The 18,110-nt window shown below is 34.7% G+C and overlaps 1 protein-coding gene across 3 annotated transcripts; it reads right to left on the bottom strand.

Moving 5' to 3' along the window:
* Positions 1-550: 550 nt before the first annotated feature.
* On the bottom strand, positions 551-6,867 carry LOC149422932 (uncharacterized). Of its 3 annotated transcripts, none has more exons than XM_089632382.1 (2): positions 5,981-6,510; positions 551-2,119 (listed from the first exon to the last, which is right to left on the bottom strand). In XM_089632382.1, exons 1-2 carry the CDS (start codon positions 6,181-6,183, stop codon positions 1,084-1,086), a joined length of 1,239 nt encoding a protein of 412 aa, XP_089488508.1. In that variant the 5' UTR covers positions 6,184-6,510; the 3' UTR covers positions 551-1,083. The 3 variants fall into 3 exon arrangements, 2 of the variants coding, with proteins under 2 accessions (XP_089488508.1, XP_089488510.1); XM_089632384.1 differs by lacking the exon at positions 5,981-6,510 and adding an exon at positions 3,700-4,577; XR_016302275.1 differs by lacking the exon at positions 551-2,119 and adding an exon at positions 4,587-4,662 and having other exon boundaries at positions 5,981-6,867.
* Between the last annotated feature and the right edge of the window lie 11,243 nt (positions 6,868-18,110).

Below are 18,110 nucleotides of genomic sequence, written 5' to 3'. Positions count from 1 at the left end.
AAACCACTTATTTCGCCAGAAATGTTTATTGCAGAAGAGGAAGAAAATTATAAATCAACCTATTTATTGACTTTTAGCAGGGGAGCATTTATGGCGACATCTATTGAAAAAACTATCAACTTATTTATTAATTTCAGTCCGTTGGAAAGGCAAGCATCTACACACAGAGACATCTATGCAAAGCCAACAAACTCCAATTTCTAACATAAACTCCCCCCGAAAAAAGGATTGGAGGTCATTTTTTCTGAAACAAACCCCAAAACATAAGAATAAAAATTAAGCAGCTAAATATCTACATATATGCCAAAATTAATTTGGAAGAAACAAAAATAGTAATTATTTACTATTACTGTTAATACAAAAAAAATTGATTAACAATAAATATTTGAAATAATAGGTAACCTATTTCTAAGCATAAGTTTAAACATAAGACTACTCTAAAAACGAAATGACAATTTCAAACTAACTAAAATTATACAAATTAATTATGAGATTAAAATTATTACTTTCGTTCAAATCAAATTCATGCAATTCACTAAGCTATTCTATACTATAATTTAACAACTAAGATAATTCCAATAACCTTGTTCTAACAGAAATCATAACAATAATCAAACATAAAACAAATAATATAGACAACACAACATGGAGCGCTGGTTTCCTGGTCATCCTTCTTAAGGGTTTGTGTTTTTCTATAGTTCATTACCACATTTATAATTAGTTTCTTCAGATGTATTTGTGTAGTTTGAAATTACATATAGCCAGCAGGCTATCTCGGTTTATAAGCGTTCATTTTTAAAGTGTTTTTTTTTTTTTTTTTTTTTTTTTTTTTTTCTTGGTATATACGGATCTACAATCCTTTTTTTATTTTGTACATTTTTTATCAAACTCGCAAGTTTTATTGTTATCCACTTTTTTATGCACTGTTTTTACCTTTTATTTATTATTATTTCTTCCTTATCTTCTTTTAATTTATTATTATTATTTTTTATTTTTATTTATGATAATGCACAAAAATTTTATATTGTTTTTATCACGAAACTTTTTATATTGTTTTGCACAAAACCTTTTTTTATTTTGCGCTTACTCAGCGTCTGGTCCGTTGGGTGGGGGTGTCGACATTTTCAACTCCTCGTTGTCATCTATTGGCAACAGACAGATCTTTGATATGGCCCTCTGGATGATGCCTTTCGACGTGATGATGGTCGCCACGCGAACTCTTCCATCAGCGCCAGGATGAACGGCGCTCACACGTCCCAGCCTCCAGTAGCAAGAAGGGACGTTGTCCTCCTTTATTACGACCATGTCGCCAGACCGCATCTGCCTTTGATTCCTATTGGTCCATTTGCTTCTGGTTTGAAGTTCTGCTAAGTACTCCTTCCGCCACCTCGACCAGAAAAATTGTACAATCTGGATTAGTTTTTGGTAATTGTTTAATCGATTGAATGTGATATGTTCCAAATTTTGTTCTGGAATCGCCGCCAAACTAGTTCCTATTAGAAAGTGACCGGGAGTCAAGGGATTAAGGTCATAAGGATCATTTGATAAGGGAGACAGTGGCCTGGAGTTTAAGCAAGATTCAATTTGACACAACACCGTATTAATCTCTTCATAAGTTAATGAAGCGATACTGGTTATTCTTTTTAAGTGATGCTTAACTGACTTTATCCCAGCCTCCCAGAGCCCCCCAAAGTTCGGCGCACGAGCTGGTATAAATTGCCATTGTATTCCTAATGTGGATAAATAATTATCAATTTTATCATTAGACATATTTAAAAAATTATAAATTTCTCTTAGTTCATTATTAGCCGCTTTAAAATTGGTTGCATTGTCCGAGAACATTTTGCTTGGTCTACCACGACGCGAGATAAACCGTTTCAAAGAGTTTAAAAAACTCTCTGCGCTCAAGGACAGCACAGCTTCTAAGTGCACGGCTTTAGTGACCATGCATACGAATAAGCAAATATATGATTTAACGCTATGTGATTTTCTGTGAATACCCGACTTTATTAATATTGGTCCACAGTAGTCCACTCCTGTTATCTGAAATGGCCTACATTCAGTTATTCTTTCAGCTGGCAGGTCGGCCATCAACTGCTGTTCGGATTTGGGATTACATCTATAACAAATTATACATTTTTTTATTATTTTTTTTACAATATTCCTTCCCTTAATCGGCCAAAATTTCATTCTAATCAACGCCAATAATGACTGCGTTCCCGAGTGTAAGTTCAAGTAATGATAGTGTTTTACAATTAACTCTGTTAATTTATGATGCGAAGGTAACAAAATTGGGTGCTGCTGGCCCTCGGTTACCATTTTACCTTTGGAGAGCCTTCCCCCCACACGAATTAGATCCCTTTCAATGAAAGGATCTAATGACTTTAGTGCACTATTCCTAGGTATATTACCTCCATTATTTAAAACTCGAATTTCGTCTCTGAAACAGTATGATTGCGCCCGAGATATTAATTTGTTTACTGAATTTTCCAACTCACTCACTGTCAATTTACTATAGCGGCGCTGCGAAGGGTTTCTACAATTAAAAATAAATCTATTAATGTATGCTGTTACTCTCTGTAATTTGGAAAAATTGGAATATCTATCAAAAATGTCCCAGTCCTGTTTCACAGCAGACAACAGTGCCGAGCTTGTTTTGATCTCTGGTGGATCAATACAAAATGAGTTGGAATTTGGCCAGCACGCTGAATCCAACGTCAGCCAATCTGGACCATGCCACCAAATGCTGGAAATTAATAACTGTGAAACGCCGATTCCTCTGGAAAGCACGTCTGCTGCATTGTCTTCTGACCGTACATGGTTCCATTGCTCCGGCTGACTGGTTTCCTGGATTTCCGCCACTCTATTAGCAACGAAAGTGTTCCATCTTACCGGCTGATCCCTGATCCAGCACAGTACTATTTGGGAATCACACCAGTATGTAGTAGGTATATCCGGAGTACATAGAGCATCTTTAATGTAATTCACTAGTCTTGTCAGTAATACGGCTCCACATAATTCTAACTTGGGTAGAGAAACACTTTTCAAAGGCGCTACCCGTGATTTGGACATTATCAAATTGGAGTACTTCTTACCCAATTTGTCAGTAGACACCATATAAACACAGGACGAATATGCCTTTTCTGAGGCGTCACAAAATCCATGTAGCTGTAAATTTACATGATCTTGACATATTATCTTTCTACCTATTCTTAAATTATTTAATTGAGGCAGTTCATTCACATATGCTTCCCATGTCTTCAACATATCATATGGAATAGGCTCATCCCATTGAAGCTTTGCCTGCCACAATTTTTGCATCAATAATTTAGCAATAACAGTAACAGGACCTATTAATCCTAACGGGTCAAATATGGACGCAATGCATGACAGTATTTGTCGTTTGCTATTAATTGGATTTTTTAATAACTTCACTGTGTATAGGAAATTATCCTGCTGATTGTTCCAAGACAGGCCTAATATTTTGTTGTCATTTGAATCTGTACTAATAATCATATCTGACATGTTTTCTTCCTTCGAACATAACGAGGGCAAATTCGACCGCCATTTCCTTAAGTTCATCCCAGCGGATGCCATGATGGATATTAGTTGTTCTTTAATTATTAAACAGTTTTCTTCAGTTTCATCTCCAGTAATTAAATCATCCACATAAAAATTATTCTTTATAATCTGACTGACCTTGTGGTTTGATGATATATTTTCATTTCCCAGCTGTTGGAGGCATCTAGTTGCCAAAAATGATGACGGCCCCAGACCGTAGGTAACGGTGTTAAGTCGATAATGCTGAATTTCCTCCTCCGGGAAATTTTTCCATACTATTCGCTGTAGATCTCTGTCTTCGGGTCGCACCAATATTTGCCTGTACATTTTCTCAATGTCGGCTGTTATCGCGTACTGGTGTTTTCTGAAACATATCAATTGTGCGGCTAAATCTTTCTGTAAAACAGGTCCTATCATGAGAGCATCGTTTAACGATATACCATTGGATGATTTTGCTGAACCGTCAAATACCACTCGAGTCTTAGTGGTAGTGCTCGATTCTTTCAATACTGCATGATGTGGCAAATAAAAATAACAATCTTCATTAGAAGGTGCTTCGCACTGGGTCATGTGACCCAAGTCTATATATTCCTGCATGAATTCTTTATATTTTTTCATCAGGTCAGGATTTGAAGAAAATTTCCTTTGCAAATTGCAAAGTCTTTTTTCCGCCATGGGCAGCGTTTCTCCCAACTGTTTAACACAGGGGCGCTGTGGTAAGCTTACCATGAAACGACCATTGTCATTCCTTTTATAAGTGTCCTTGAAAATCTCCTCGCACGCTCGCTCCTCATGGCTCCGGTGCTTCACCGGTTGGAATTCTTCTAATTTCCAGAAGTTTTCAATCTGTTTATGGATTATATTTAATGATAGTTGACAAGATTTTACTGGCCTTTTTATTTTTGTTGTGACGATGGGTCCTGACACCAGCCATCCGAATTCAGTTCTCTGTAATATGGGTCCTGAGTCTCCATTTCGAAGTTGATCTTGCTTCATAATTTCCCAAAAGATTTCCGCTCCGAGCAGCATATCTATGGAGCTTGTTTCATAGAAGGCAGGATCCGCTAACTGAAGACCATCAGGTATGTTGGCATCCTTTCTCTGAAAAGAAATTTGCGGCAGATGACTTGTTACTTCTTTCAAAACGAGACATTCTATGTCTCTTTCATACGGTGAATAGTTCGAGAAAATTCTTAAATTTATGCTATTTTTAATATTCAATATTTTGTTTTGGATTCCGGTAATCGGTATGTTTGCCCTTTTGGGTTTTAATTGCAACCTTGTTGCAAATTCTTCTGTTATAAAATTGGATTGAGAACCACTATCCAATAAAACTCTAGCCTTAATCAAATTTCCGTTATTATTCAACACTTTAATAACGGCGGTAGATAACAAAACAAAACTATTAGATATTTTCGTAGAGTGATTTGTAACTAAAGGTTCATTATTTGATGTTGATGGTGAATCCTTATCCTGAGACTTCGAATTATCTGTTTCCTTTTTTAAATGCAACAAAGTATTGTGCGAGTTATTTTCGCATATACGACAATTGTATTTACTTTTACATTCTTTTAGCTTATGACCCAAGCACAAACATTTCAAACACGCATTTACTTGACGTATCTTTATAATTCTATCCTTAGTATTTAATATTAAAAAATTTTTACAATTATAAACCTTATGATCGCCCTTGCAAATAATACATTTTGTCATTTGAGGCGTTAAAGAAATCATAGCTTCTTTTCGGTATTTGAAAGGAAAAGTTTTATTTTGATTAAATTTTCCTTCAGTAATCCCAGCAAATTCTAAAATCTGAACTCGATCTGATAAATATTTTATAAACTCTTTATATGTGGGTAGATTCTCTTTTGTGGCAAATACTTCCCAATGATGTCGAGTTTCACTATCTAGTTTTCGCGACAATAAATATATTAACATGATATCCCAATTTTCGGTGGGTATATTTAACTTATTTAACGATTTTAAATGTAATTCGGATTCATCGATAAGATTCCTTAATGCTACGGAATTTTCAAATTTTATTTCAGGCAATTTAAATAATGCTTCAACGTGCTTATGTATAATAATTTTTATATTTTGATAGCGAGAAGTTAACATCTCCCATGCAGTATGATAGTTCTCCTGGTTATTTGGAAGTGAGGTTAATAATTTAGCTGCGTCACCTTCAAGGCATGATCGCAGATAATACAATTTTTGAATAACTTCTAAAGATGGATTATTTTCAACTAAAGCAACAAAGGTATCCCGAAAATTCAACCAATTTTCGTAACTCCCATTAAATTTTGGCAACTCAAGTATAGGCAAACGTATGTTATGTGATGTTGTATTCTGAACTTTATTTAACAATTTATCTTTAGCCTTAGCAACAAGATTATAATATAAATTTTCAAATGCTTGCCTTTCTGTTTTGGTTAATTCTTCCGGCGAAATTGCTTCTATGTTATCTTGTAATGAGTCGAAAGTGTCTAAAATTGGTTCAAGTTTCTTCAATCTGACTTCAATTTCAGATTGCGACAAATTATCACCGTTTATATATTCATTGAACCTAGTTAATTTCGCCTTGCAAATTCCACGCTGGTTAATCAAAGTTTTGAGATCCATTTTTAAATATCAAGAAAGGAGGTATTCACAGAACGTATTGTCAAATGATAATCACTTGTAATCAATCACTACACGTGCACTGTCCTTGATCACAGAACTTTACTAACTAACCGATAAACAATGAATTTTATCTGAATTTTATAAATGCAACAGCTCGATGGCTGTCAAAAAGAAAACAATTTGACACTATTGTTATTCTCTCCACAATCTCCACCGCGCATGCGTCAGCTTGCTTCGCGGCTGGGTTGGTGTTTTTACCGACTCGCGGTAACTTTCGAAATTTAAACTAACGGATTTTCAAATATAACCGCTCGTAATAAATCTTTTAAGAAATTTAAAATACTGGCTTTGTATTCTAACTTCTTTTTATATTGTTGTAACAATTATTATTGCTTACTACAATTTCGATGATGGGTATGAAATCAATTCAAACAACACTTGGTAACAATCAGCCCGATTCAATTTTAAAACAAACAAAGAAATACGGCTGTGTAATAAATCATGCTCTCCTGCCTGGGAAAATAAGGTAGGTATATGGGATATGGTCACTTGCCCGTTTTTCTGAAGATCCCCTCTGATGTTGGATGTTGAAGATGTTTGCTGGTTCTTTTATCATCCGCGATTCAATCGATAATACGGATGCGGCTCGAAGGACCAATGTATAATTTTGGATCCAGGTAGAAATTTAAACCACTTATTTCGCCAGAAATGTTTATTGCAGAAGAGGAAGAAAATTATAAATCAACCTATTTATTGACTTTTAGCAGGGGAGCATTTATGGCGACATCTATTGAAAAAACTATCAACTTATTTATTAATTTCAGTCCGTTGGAAAGGCAAGCATCTACACACAGAGACATCTATGCAAAGCCAACAAACTCCAATTTCTAACAGTATATATTTTACAAATATCACGACACAAGCAATATTTTTCTGCTTACTGTGGTGGTAGTGCGAGATTTTCATATACTGTCAGGTTATTCGTAACCCGGGAATGTTTGTCTTTCTTAAATTATTCAATATTTGAGGTGAATTTGTTTCTGCATTCTGTGGTGGTAGTGGGAGATTTTCTTATATTGTCAGGTTATTCGTAACCCGGCAATGTTTGTCTTTCTTATATTATTCAATATTCGAGGTGAATTTGTTTCTGCTTTCTGTGGTGATAGTGCGAGATTTTCATATACTGTCAGGTTATTCGTAACCCGGGAATGTTTGTCTTTCTTAAATTATTCAATATTTGAGGTGAATTTGTTTCTGCTTTCTGTGGTGGTAGTGGGAGATTTTTCATATATTGTCAGGTTATTCACAACCCGGGAATGTTTGTCTTTCTTATATTATTCAATATTTGAGGTGAATTTGTTTCCACGTAGGTATATTATGAAGGCGAGAAATAGGTACATGTATGTTGTAGTTAGACTCATGTTGGTGTATAACTCCTTTATTGAGACTGAAAAATACATAAATTTAGAACTTGCAACCACCATAATATTTGCATATAGTAGTCAAAAATGTTTCATCCACCCACATTTTCACTATTTTTGCATATATTCTACTAGAGCATATATGCTAAAATATTGTAAATGTGGGTAGATGAAACATTTACAATATTTTAGCGTATATTTTACTAGAGCATGTGCTATTTTTCAAATATTTCTTACCGAAGATTAATAAAATTAAATTTATATTCTTAACACAAAATTTATTTAATTATAAAAATACCAGTAGTTGACATAATTAAGGGTAAGCTGCAATGCGTGTGTGAATGCATAAAGGCCCAGTCAACACTAGTTTTTAAGAAGGTAGTGCGTGTACTAATAAACCAATAATGTGCAATCTGTAACCTTCCTCCTTCCTCCTACAACATGGGTCTCTTTAAGACCCAGGTTCACTCATTCCTTTCCACAAAGAGACCCTCCACTCAACATCCCTAAAGATGAAACAGGCCGTCAGGGATATTTTTTTGCATTAGCTCTACATAAGAGGCACCGAGGAAAAAAATTGTCTTAAGGCCTATTTCATATATGGGGATGCTGCGTGGAGGGTTTGTCTACGAAAGGAAGGGAAGGAAGTTCTGGGAAAGAAAAAAGTGTGGGTTTTGGTTCGGTGTGTCCAGGAGTGACAGATGTAGGATTGCGCTATAAAAATGTCCATTATTATTATTATATTATTAATGTGGTGAAGGGCGATGTTCTGAGAGTCCTATGGAGAGAACATAGGGTCGCCTCCAAACAGTTTTTCTCGGCCTGCCACGTAGTTGGTTATTTCATATATGGGGATGCTGCGTGGAGGGTCTTTCTACGAAAGGAAGAGGATGAAGTTCTGAGAAAGAAAAAAGTGGGGGGTTTGGTTCAGTGTGTCCAGGAGTGACAGATGTACGAATCCATCCCTCCCAATGTGGTGAAGGGCGATGTTATGAGAGTTCTATGGAGAGAACATAGGGTCGCCTCCAAGTTTCCTCCAACAGTTTTTCCCGATCCGGCCTGCCACGCAGTTGGTGGGTAGACTCGGACAAAACTCACTCCATGAACACGGGCACCCCTGCTAAGTTACTGATCTTAGCGAACCATATGGCAGAGTTGTTGGTTGGTTAAGTGCGTTAACTTCATGAGGTGATTCTACATGTTGGCAGAAATTAAATAACTTTTTTTTCTCATATAAAATATATTCCAATGAAGAATTTTTATTTTCCCAAACAAACAATTTAACTTTTTTACCTATGAACCGCCTTAAAACGTTGGGATTTCGAAAAAAGTTATTTACCTTTTTTTCTTCTAACGTCATGTAGAATCACCCCCCGAAGTTAGCGCACCTTACCCGTGGACACCCTGTATATCAAATTATAAAGATTTTTTATTTATTTTATTAAGTTACTAGTACTTATAGGTAATACCAAAGATATTAGAAGAACGAGATATGCTATGTTGGTCGCCGGACCGTAACCGGAGTACTACCTAATTAGGGTACTTAGAACGGTATCGGGACGTGTACGCACAGAAATCTGTTCTATGTATTAGTGCGGATACCTTAGCGTAAGCGAAGGTGTGCAGTAGTATTGGTGAACAAAACCGGCGACACTCGGCAAAACAATTCCTCTCAGTACGAACTGCTCATAGCACATCTCGTTCTTCTAATATCTTTGGGTAATACACTAAAATAGAAAAAAAATAACAATGGAAACAAAAAGTAAGACAGAAAAGAAATAAAACCAGTAAAACCCATCAAAATCAAACAGTATTTACTATAATATTATATTTATTTTCATGTTTCAATATATGTCTGTGAAAAAAAAAAAATTCTACTACAACACATAAATACCTGTCACACTTAATCACAAACACGTTAACAGCTCAGCACAGGTTTTCCTAGTGAGGTGTTCACGTAACATACAATATCACCCACACACAGTTTTACCTATATCAACCTATGCTCTTTATTTTTTATACATTTTTTCTGCACTTTTTTCTCTGTACTACACTATAAACCACTGTGATCATTTGTAAAATGTGTATTCAAGAATAGACATAAATAAATATAAAATAAATCTATTTTAAAATGCTTTTTCGAACATAATTTTTTTTTTAAATTGTACAGTCTGAGGATTGAAAATCTCTTTTCCTACCCAGGAGGCAGGAACCGGAGGCAACAAATCTTCAGCTCTACTTGTCGATCAGATTAGACCGACTTCAGAGAAATGAGTATATGTTCGCGTTTGTGTTTGTTATTGCTACTAAAATTGAATGTCATCGAAAACGAGTACATCTGCCGAGTTTCAGCTCGATCTGAAGTCGGGAAGTAGGTAAGTAATTTCCGCTTCCAAAATTTGCATTCATTCATTCCTGATAACAAAAATGAAATTAAAATGAACCTATTGAAAAATATTTTTTTATATTTGCGTTAAAGTCACAGGTACAGCGAATAATGGTAATGGCATTAATATTATTCGTCGATTTAAAACACTTTCAGTGGCTTGAAAACAATCGAGGTGTAGGGGAGGACGGAATGCAAAAATATCTCCTTATATTCCTTAATACGGCCACGACGTGGGCTCACGGTAGACGTTATCATCTCGGGCCCGCGTCCGCTAATCGGCCCATCGGCCATTTGTTAGGGCAGTCGTTTCTCCCGCGGGCCCTGGAACGTAATGTATGCTAAATTTATGCGCTGATAAAGTGCTCCTTTTTGTTATTTATATTATGCATCGTGGGTTGTTCGCGGCCGCGAGCCGGCCATTTGTTACCGCTGAATTAATGGCCATCGCCTTGCGGAAGCGCTTTATCAGTTGCCAAAATTAAAAGAGTTAAGTTTTATGTTGCACCTTTCGTGTGAAACTATTTTACAGATACGTTGCTCTCATAAACTACACCTAATTATTATGTGCACATGTGTAATGTTCATTGTCGTAATCAACGAAGGAGGTAGGACTGTCCTTATCAACCGTGTGTATAAAGTTTCAAAATCAATTATTTTTGACTTCGAAGTACCTGCTTCTATCTTAAGGATGAAGTAAAATGTTGTTATCGAAGCCTAATCTCATTTATGCCAAATATTCTGAAAACATTAACAATATTGTAGGTAGGTATCAGAAAACGTACTAATGTCGGTTGTCGGTGCGTGAATAGCGAAATGTTCCTGTGTGAAATTATTCACGTTCAATGAACTCAAATATTATCCTTTTCAAAATTGTAACTACTTGTGTGAAGAATAATTTAGACAAGCGATCTTGAAAATTAACTTTGAAATTTGATGAATTGTTCAATTTCTGTGAAACAATTAGCCTAAATTGATTTGTTTTCCATTACACTTTTGTCACATTTCCGAAAATCAGTTCGTCACACTAGTTTTGTGAAGATTTGCTTTAAATGGTTTCAACATGGTATGGAAATACCTTCGGTTAACGAAGCATAAGCATAACTTTTAAAAATCATTTTCACCCTTCAAAGGTGTTCTATCCATAATTTAAAATTATGGAAAGAGGGGAGGATTAATTTTGAAATTAATTTTATTTAGATACGCAAATTTCAAAATAATGTGGAAGATAAGAGTTGAGTTCAGGCTTACAAGAGATGAGATGTTAAACGGAAGGGAGGAAATTTTAGATAAGGCTTGATGGAAGATATTTTTTCAAAGTAAGAAAATACTTTGTGGTGTGACATTATATATTCAATGAAAACACACAATTTGTAATACACCACTTTTATTTTTAATTAACTAAATCTCTTTGTCAGGGCTTATTAGAGCTTTTAATAATAAGCCTTGACGAAGCTTGGGAAAAGGGAAACCCGTTGGCGATCTTTGTTAATTCAAAAATAAAAGTGGTGTATTACAATTGTGTTTTTTCATTTAAGATAGGATTTTTGTTTAGAGAGGATGAACAAAAAGTATGTGAGCTAAGGTTCCCACTTCTAGACCACAGAAAATACCCACAATCTGGTGAGTCAATGTACTCAGTGTAAATCCAAGGTTGTTTTGCAGAATTTGAACAATACTTCAAATTTAAAAGTTAATTTTCAAGTTCTGTGAAAGATTTTTTAAAGTTCTATTATAATATCAGTTCTGTCAAGCAACTAGCCTATATTAATATAATAACAGAAGTTGAATTGGACTTTCACAGAAACCGAACTTTTTTAAAAAGCAAATGTTAAATAAACAAATATTAAAAAAATAGAGGATTTCTTACGTTTGTTTTTTTAATTATTTTTTTTTTAATGTATATTTATTTAGTTATAAGAGTTTACATCTTATACCTAATATATTATTTTCTATGACTACTACAATATTATTTACTTCTTACATACTAAAATTTAGATTTAACAACATTGAGACATAATCCACGAAAAACTGCAAGACTTTTAGCTTCCTTAACAATTACCGGGAGTTCATTGAACATTTTAAAACCTTTATAATAAATATTGTTTTGTGTTTCTGATAAGTGTGTTTTAGGAAACCTAAAATCGTTGCAGTTTCTCGTAGGATATAAATGAACTGCACTATTAATTCTAACATTCTTTGACATATAGTCAGGTAACATTTTATTTTTTAGCTTATAAATAAACACTTAGGTATTATAAACTAATCGTTGCCACACACTTAAAATATTGAGTTGACGTTGCATGGTTTTTATTCTGGTGTACCTGCTACAACACAGTATTGACCTCATGCCTCTGTTCTGGATTACTTCCATTCTCTTAATTTGGGTTTTGTTACTTAGAAATATTACACTTGTACAATAATTTAGATGTGATGCTACAGTGGTATTGTAGACCAATATCCTTGTTTTAATGTCCAATTTTCCTTTTATCCTACTTAAGAAATTAACCTTTTTCGCCATTTTTTTATTTAAAATTTCAAAGTTAGTGTTAAATTTTAACTTGTTATCTATTATGATTCCCAGGTATTTAATTTCTTTTACTTCTTCCATATTTTGATTGTCTATATTTAGGACAGTATGTACGTTTAGTTTTTTCCCTAATACCATAAATTTACTTTTAGTTACATTTAATTTCAATTAATTTATGTTTAACCACTTAGATAATTCATTAAGTTCATTTTGTATTTTTGACAACGCATCTTCAATATTATTTGCTATAATATATAAAAGTGTGTCATCTGCAAAAAGTTTGATGAAACAGTACTTTAAGCACTTCACTATATCATTAATATATAAAATAAATAGGAGCGGTCCCAAAACAGATCCTTGAGGAACTCCAATGTTGATTTCTTGTTCTTCAGAGATAGTATCTCCAATTTTGGTTTTTTGTTTTCTATTTTTTAAGTAATCAATAAACCACTGCAATTCATTAGCACGGATTCCTATGTCCTTCAATTTCATTATTAGGCTTTCTCTGTCTATCGTTTCAAAAGCACGTCTAAAATCCAAGAACACTGCTATTGTGATTTTCTTCTGATCCATAGCTGTTTTCCATTCATTTATCACATAATTTATTGCTGTTTCACAGGAATATTTATTTCTAAACCCAGATTGTTCTTTTACTAAGATGTTATTTTTTTCTATAAATTTACTCATCTGTTCTTTCACAATGCATTCTAGTAATTGTTCATATTTAGGCAATCTATTTATTGGTCTGAAGTCTTCGAAATTTTTAGCATTTATTATTTTGGGCACTGGTGTTATTATGGAGGTTTTCCATGACTGCGGAAAAATTTCCTTAGTCAGAGATTCATTTATTAGTGCAACTAATCTGTCTCCTATAGCTGGCAGTGCATCTTTGATTATGCTTATAGTAATTCCATCCGGCGATGATTTTGATTTCATTGTTTTAATGATTTTCATTAAATACTCATTGTCAATTTTATTAAACCTGAAAATATTTACCTGTGGTTTTTTCTTGTTAACTGTTGAAATACCACTTTATATGAAACTGAAAAACCTATTTAATTAAAAAATATTTATATAAATGTTATGGTTTCTTCACTGTTTCGTTTCATATAATAAATAGTAGGGAATAAAAAAATTCACAATCATTGGCCAATTTTTCATTAGAAATCAAAATAATTATAATATATTTGGAATATATTATAATTATTTTGAAGTGTTTGTTATGATAATATATTTATCACTATGTTAACAATATGTTATGATACTTACTTAGCGCAATGTTGTGTGAATGGGCTGGGTTAAGATAGGTTTTTTTAAGTACATTATTGACTGTTATGATGATTGAATAGTGGGTGGCCAAGTTTGACTTTGTTGGCCTTTGAAAGCCAACGCGCCAGAGTCCCTTCCAGTGGTTGAACTGGAAAAGAGCTCGCCAAACCGACCAACCGCCGGTAGAACATAATTCTCCATTCAGGGCGGGGAAAATATATCCCATCTACATGATGTTTGAAAGGAAGTTGCAAGGTTATAGAATGAAAGTAATCTGGTTAAACTTTGGACTGGCCGTAACAATTTATATTTTGATAAATTTTACAGAGATATACATAAAGGTGAAAACTTACCCCCATCGACCAGAACGTAGAATCTATCTACCCTGTCTAAAATAATTTGAACGTATTTAGTTATGAGGAACGAACACTGAGTGCCGCGAATGGCGGAGTAGATGAATCAGCCAAGTAGCTAGAGGACGACGGCTTCAGATGTGACTGACCAACAGCCCAGTGAGGTCCAGCCAAGAGGATTAGACGGCATCAGGATGTGGCTGGCCAACGGCCCAGTGTGGTCCAGCCAAGAGGAGTAGACGACAGCATCAAGATGTGGCTGGCCAACGGCCCAGTGTGGTCCAGCCATGTGCCGGTTTCACGGTTAATCCGTAAGTTGCCCTTCCACGAGGCGAGGTGGAACTTAATAATGCTCCGAATCAAAATGCACACGGCGAAAACAGTCTATCGGCAGAAATAACCACCGATCACTTGGATAAACTCTGATTACCTCTGTGGCCACACATGGCGAGATACGTTTTCATTATCCACGCCATCCGGGGCAAATTCCACTCGCGGGAAATATTATTAGACTTCTAATCTTGAAGCACAAACTGAACATTTCGGTATTAATCACAAATCCATGAAATATCTTTCGAACAGATCCTCAGACCCCCAGAAATAATAATTGACCTCCGACCGGACACCCTGGCTCCTCTCTGTCCGACCGGGAAGTGAAGCCACATTGAATTTTTTGTCACTTCCTGTTAGAGTTTTTTGTTGCCAGAGCATAAACAATAGACAAGATAAATCACAGATTTGACAGGTTCTTACTTAGTGTAATAATCGTATGTTATTTTCATAACATGTTTGTTAAATTTTTATCTAAATAATTTTATTCTATGTAAACACAAAGCGTGGTGGTATTTCTTTCTAACACTGCTTAAATCACATACCTCACCGTAATACAAGAGGAAATATAACAATTATATTATGAGTCCGTCTGAGTTTGGTTTGATAATAAAAAAATTTACTGCAATTCCTCATTATATTATACCGAAAATTGATAGTACTTGTTTTTGGAAATCACAAATTATAAATCCTACGATTAGTATTTATAGATGTTAATAGGCTCTGATATTTAATAATGTTAGACAAATTCATACAATTACTATGCCTAGTAAAGGGCATGATAATTCTTGGAGAGTATTTTGAAATAGTAAATAATTTAATAAGAAATTTATTTAAAAAAAAAAAAAAAACATTAAATAAGAAATCCAACCAAAGTTAACGCTGTATCTGGTAAATCCTTAATTCTTAACCTACACCCAGCAAGAATTATTATTGTTCGGAATATCTTTAGAGTCTGATTGTCTTTAGCAGATACGAAAATGTAAATAACACAAAATAATGCCATGTTGTTCTTGGATCGAGTGGTCACGCCGCGAGCGCTATCTGTAAGCACTCGGTAGCATCTTTATGTGTGTGGTTCATTATTCAACTATTTCATACCTTCTCGAGCTGAATGTGCTCCTGATATTATCGGTAAAACGGAAGACAATATAACTATATATAACAACTTCAATTTGAATAAAACAACTTTGATTGGTTAAGAGCTAAATATTTATTCCAGAAATATCGCGAAACAGTTCTCAGCATTAAGCGTGCCTACATTCGTAATTCTAAGCTAACTTCCATATTGTAATATTGAATAACGGACGTGTATACCACTTTTAGTAATTTATACCAATAATAGTGGTTATGCGTGGAAGATCGTGGGATGTTACTTGACTTGACCAAAAATCTAAACTAAGAAATGTTATTCCAACATAATGAAAAGGCGCATATAGAAATGTAGAAGAATTATATTAAGGCCATGCACTACGTAGTAATGCAAAATCATGTGTATTTTGGTTTGAAAATTTGGTCGCCTAGAAATGTTTCAGATGCTTTAATTAAATACTGCGAGTAGAATGCATCCTGCATTGTATATATAAAATAATCTAGTATTTTTTAGATAAGTCTTTTTATAAGCCCAGAAAAAAATAATGTATTAGGCCTATGAAAACTGCTTTAAAGTTCAAAATCTCCTACTTACGAACCCATTTTCGGTTATGATTTTATTGAATAATGTGGTGAATTAAATTATTTATAAAATGATCAAAAAACATTCAAATATTTGTGCCTGAATATACACAAAATAAAATAAAAGGCACTTTGACCATGTTTTTTTCAGTAAGTTTATATCTAATATTTATATCAGTAAGTTCTCATTATGTGGGTAGGTATACAAATCTTATGATCTACTAAATAAGAGAAAATTGAATTTATTTTGACGTGAGGTCCACTGTTTGCGGGATTACTAGTTACTAGATTTTTTTTCAAAAGATAGCTTAGACTGCTTCTTCGGTTCAGCCAGCGTCGATTCTTTCAAATAGCCTCTTTGAAGAACACTGTTGGTGACGGACGCAACATTTCCGCACAATTAGCGGCACACGAAAGAGGGGTCGAGGATGGATATCGCCGGCGCTGCGCGGAAAAGCAACATGTCAAAAATCACACCGCCGCGCGCCCTTCACTCCTTGGGTAAGCAGATGAATGACAAACGCATTAGTACGTCAGAGATCATCTACTTGGCGGACAGTTTGACAGTGTGAAATGACAGCGAAAACAGGAATGTTTTGGTGGATAATTAAAATGATTTATTAAACGCGTGAGTTACTGTCAGAGTTTAAAAAATTTGTCGCTTTTTGGCGTACATATTATTCTCTTAATAAATCATCGATTGTTACAAGTTAATATTTATAGCTTCACGTCATTAGTTATTACAGAGTGTAAATACTCTAAGTATCGTTAAAACATCATCATTTAGAATCGAAACCTTGCGCGTTGCTTTAAATGGTACAAAGCGTGTTTGGTGACCAGATCTGAATAGCCGGATACTTCATATATACTATATATCTTTCCTGCCCACATCCTTACCCACCCCATTCCTTTTAACCTCACGACATGCCCCAATGGGGTATCTTCACATACTATGATTACGTTACAAATTTGCGAAAGATTTAGGATGGATTGTTTCACAGAATTTGTGAAGGTTCCATTCATTATAAAGTTACGTATATTTTAGTAACTTCTAAAAGTCCCATTTAGTCGATAATTTTTTTAAATCACATCAATCCTGATCCTTGTTTGAAATCCCATCACAATATTTCCATCCGATGAAAAAGATTAATAGTTCCTTGTTTTTGCCCGGAATGGCTCCTTAAATGATATCTCGAAGCTGTAGAGTAATTTCGCCCTTGGGGTCATCAATCACCATCTCTTTCTAAGACCCGACGAAGTTAGCAACGAGCTATATTATCACCCGCCTTGTAATTAAGGGCCATTATCGCTTGAAAGCAATTTGTGATTTTTTGCTCGGTTCCCTAGAGCAGTGATCAGTCTGAGGTAATGAGCCAAAAGCTTGAGGTCGTTTTAGAAATGCAACCGACATTTAAGCTCAAAGATCGAGATACAAATTAATTCACGAAACTCTGGTGTGTTCATGAAACATTTCTTGCAATGCGATAATGTAGTTTGAATGTAATTGATGAAGTTTGGTTGAGTACGGGAGGAAAATCTAGTATTGAATGACATTTAGAGGAAAGATGTCGAAAAATGACGGTTTCTAAATAATTTGAATGACTTTGAGTAATGATCATCCACAGAGGTATCCAATCCCCTTCATATGTTTTGTTAAAGCCGATATTAAATGTAAAGTTTAAATTTTTATAAGACAGAGCCTATGCATATGGAGAAAAATGAGTATAGCTGATTTATTAAAATGCTGTTAAAAACGTGATAACCATTAGTTGAACCTTTGTCAATACGTGATCCGACATCTCCGTAACACGTTCGTGTTTACTGATTGTTAGTGTTTCGGGACGCTGAATTGTTTTAACGCTTTTTCCGCTCCAACCAATAAGGAGGCTAGGATTCAAAAAGAACCATATCATCGAACATCACAATAAACTCTTCCGTAAGTCACATTTGCGAATACCTATATT

The sequence above is a fragment of the Hesperophylax consimilis genome, chromosome 6 (genome assembly GCF_061612785.1).
Source record: "Hesperophylax consimilis isolate HC1 chromosome 6, BYU_Hcon_1.0, whole genome shotgun sequence".
Lineage (NCBI taxonomy): Eukaryota > Metazoa > Arthropoda > Insecta > Trichoptera > Limnephilidae > Hesperophylax > Hesperophylax consimilis.
This window is presented reverse-complemented; position numbering and strand designations above follow the sequence as displayed.